At 40.1% G+C, this 3,095-nt stretch overlaps 1 protein-coding gene across 1 annotated transcript; it reads right to left on the reverse strand.

Moving 5' to 3' along the window:
* Positions 1-622: 622 nt before the first annotated feature.
* On the reverse strand, positions 623-2,379 carry LOC21391947 (pentatricopeptide repeat-containing protein At5g66520). The gene has a single exon (XM_010091596.2). It carries the CDS (start codon positions 2,362-2,364, stop codon positions 691-693), a length of 1,674 nt encoding a protein of 557 aa, XP_010089898.2. The 5' UTR covers positions 2,365-2,379; the 3' UTR covers positions 623-690.
* Positions 2,380-3,095: the final 716 nt, after the last annotated feature.

Consider the following 3,095-nt stretch of genomic DNA (forward strand, 5'->3'; position numbering starts at 1 on the left):
GGGAAAGAAACAAACACCACCATCTCAATGCATTGAACCAATGGAAAAGGAAACGGAACGAGCTCTCCTAAAAGCGCAATGGCGCTATAAGGATCCATTGCAATTCATGTTATAGTACATTCATATGACATGAGTGAGTGTAAATTTCAATCGGCAATATTTACACTCTCATAAGAAACAAACACCACCAGCTCAATTCACTAAACCAATGGATAAGAAAACGGATGAGCTCTCATAAAAGTGCAGGAATGTACAAGGATTCATCGCCCCGTAGATTCATATGACATGAATGAGTGTAAATTTCTATTGGTAATATTTTGATTGGTAATATTTGACAGCGTTTGTGTTTGGTTCGTAGGTCCGTATTCATGCAATCCAATTTGAACAACGCCCGCCATCCCCCACTTTTTGGACCAAAAAATCAGACTGTTTGAATTGAAAAACCAGTGGTTTAAACCTTTAAAATCAGGGATTTCCCCCCTTCCCCTAATTTGGTGATTTGAACCCTTCCATTATAATTTAAAGAAAAAAAATATTCAGAATTTTCAGTTTAAACCAAAAAGGTTCAAATCACGTAAATTCTACTCTATGAACTCAAAGGAGTAACAATTGAAGGGGGCTCTGTACAATTCAAGAAATCTAGGTGCATATCATGTAAGAAGAGGAAAAGAGCAAAATCTTCTTAATACCTCAATGTCCCTCAACACATAAAACCACATCTGATGCGTCCAGTTTGTCGGCTTGCCTTTGGGCCTGCGTACTAATCTCCGCAAGCATTTTGTAGATTGAAGAAGTATGCATATGATCTGTGTCACCCGCCACAAAACCGTGAACAACTCCATTGATCTGAATCCAACTTCGGCCCCGAGGCTTTCTCACGCCCATCTCAACCATCTTCCGTCTCACAAAGGCAACGTCTATCCACCTTTTCGCAGCGGCATACACGTTTGACAACAACACAAGGTAGCCTGCAGCTTGATCGGGATTGAGTTGAAGTATTAATTTTTGAGCAACTTGAGACGCGAGCTCACTGTTCTTGTGAAGCCTACACCCACCAAGGAGAGCGCCCCAAATAGCGTCGTTTGGCTTCATGGGCATAGTTTCGATAACCCTATGCGCTTCATCAAGGAAACCGGCACGGCTGAAGAGATCAACCATGCACCCGTAATGCTCGATCCTTGGGGTGATTCCCAAAGTTTCAGTCATGTACGTGAAAAGATTTCTACCCTCATTGACTAACCCGGCATGGCTGCAAGCACAAAGAACCCCAATGAAGGTTATGTCATCGGGTCTTACATCACTCCCTCCCGAGCACAACATTCTCTGAAAAAAACGGAGGGCTTCCTCCCCACGTCCTTGTTTCGCAAGCCCATTGATGATAGTTGTCCATGAAACAATACTCCTATTCAGCATATTTTTGAACACTTTATGTGCTTCATCAATAGCACTACAACTAGCATACATATGAATAAGCGCATTGTTCAAAGACACCAACAACGACTCGCTTTCAACACTCAACACTTCTTCAATATACCAATGAATCCACCTTCCCAATCTCAAATCCCCTAAGTCTGCACATGCTGACAATGCCGCTATGAGCGCCACCTGATCCAACTCCACTCGGGTTTTCCTCATGTAATGAAACAAAGACAAAGCTTGCCTACACCTCCCATGTTTAACACAGCCCGCAACCATAGTTGTCCACGACACAACATTCCTCTCCGGCATCTCAACAAAAACTTCTCGCGCAGCGTCAACATCGCCGCACCTGAAATACCCCTTGAGCAAGGAATTCCAACTGACAACATTTTTCTCACGTAAATCATCAAACGCTCGGCGTGCACACTCGACCAGGCCACCTCCCTCGCCCACCGCATACAAATTAACCAAATTCGACCCAACAAATACATTGGAGCAATACCCATTTGCCAAAACCTTCCCGTGGATCTGTTCTCCTTCCCTAAACAGCCCCGACCTCGCGCAGGCGCTGAGAAGATACGAAAAGGTATACCCATCGGGCTTGGCTTCTGTCTCCGCCATTCGATTGAAACATTCAACCGATCTTTTCGGCGTTTCGCTTCTTCCATGTGCTCTAATAATTTGGTTCCAACTGGTGGTGCTTGGATTGTCAATGTTTTCGGAGACGGAAAGCGCGTCTTTGATGTAACCATAAGAGACGTAGAGATAGAGGAGCTTGGCGAGAAGGGAGTTTGTTTGGGAGAAGCTTTTGGTGAGTATTTGGGCGTGAATCTGGGTGAGTTTTTTAATGGTGTTGCAACTCTGTAAAAGATTGAAGAGATTTTGTTTTTCTCGTGAAGCCATAAATGTTGGTTGTTTGGCGGGAATGCTTGCTTCAACTAACATTTGAGAGCTTTTTGTTTTCTCTCTGTCTTTTAGTCAGGCCGATCAGACAATGGTAGTCTAGTAGTGGGCAGAAAAACGACAGGTTTTTTATTTTATTTTATTTTCTATTTTTTGTTTTTTTTTATTTGGGAAATTTACATTTTTGTACCCGCATTTTGTAGTTATTAAGAAATTATTACCCTGTTGCACTTTTTATATTTTAAATTGTCAATTTATGCTCAATATATACTCTTTAAAAAAAAAAAAATTGTAAGATAGTTGAACTGTAGTATGGTTCAATTGGTACGAAGATTGTCATGACACTTGCAATTTCTCTCTGCTTTTTTTTCTCTTTTAAAAAAAAAAAAATGATGAGCAAAAAATTATCAATGGGATTGCATATGTTCTCCTGTTTGGACATGGGTTTTTTTTTTTTTGGATTTATTGATTTTTTTTGCTAAACTATTAACTCTAGTATAATCTCTGGCCTGAAAATTTAGTATGAACTGTTTTATTTGGTGCTCTGAAATAGTAAATTGTCAGTGATTTTGAGAGAAAAAAAAAAAAGACAATTGTAGTTGGAACTCAACCTTCATTTATGTTACTGGAGTTTGTTTATTTTAGTTCTGTTTGAGTTTGTGATTTTTTTTTGGGCTGAGAAATGATGTTCTTGATTTCTATTTTGGAGGTTTTTTTTTTTTTTTTTTTTTTTTTGAAAAATGGGTATTTTTTGCCGACGTTTTTCCTGGGTG

This window comes from Morus notabilis, unplaced genomic scaffold (assembly GCF_000414095.1).
Source record: "Morus notabilis unplaced genomic scaffold, ASM41409v2 Scaffold1202, whole genome shotgun sequence".
Lineage (NCBI taxonomy): Eukaryota > Viridiplantae > Streptophyta > Magnoliopsida > Rosales > Moraceae > Morus > Morus notabilis.

Coding starts and splice junctions, on each gene's coding strand:
- LOC21391947 (XM_010091596.2), bottom strand. CDS start 2,364: ATGTTAGTTGAAGCAAGCATTCCCGCCAAACAACCAACATTTATGGCT.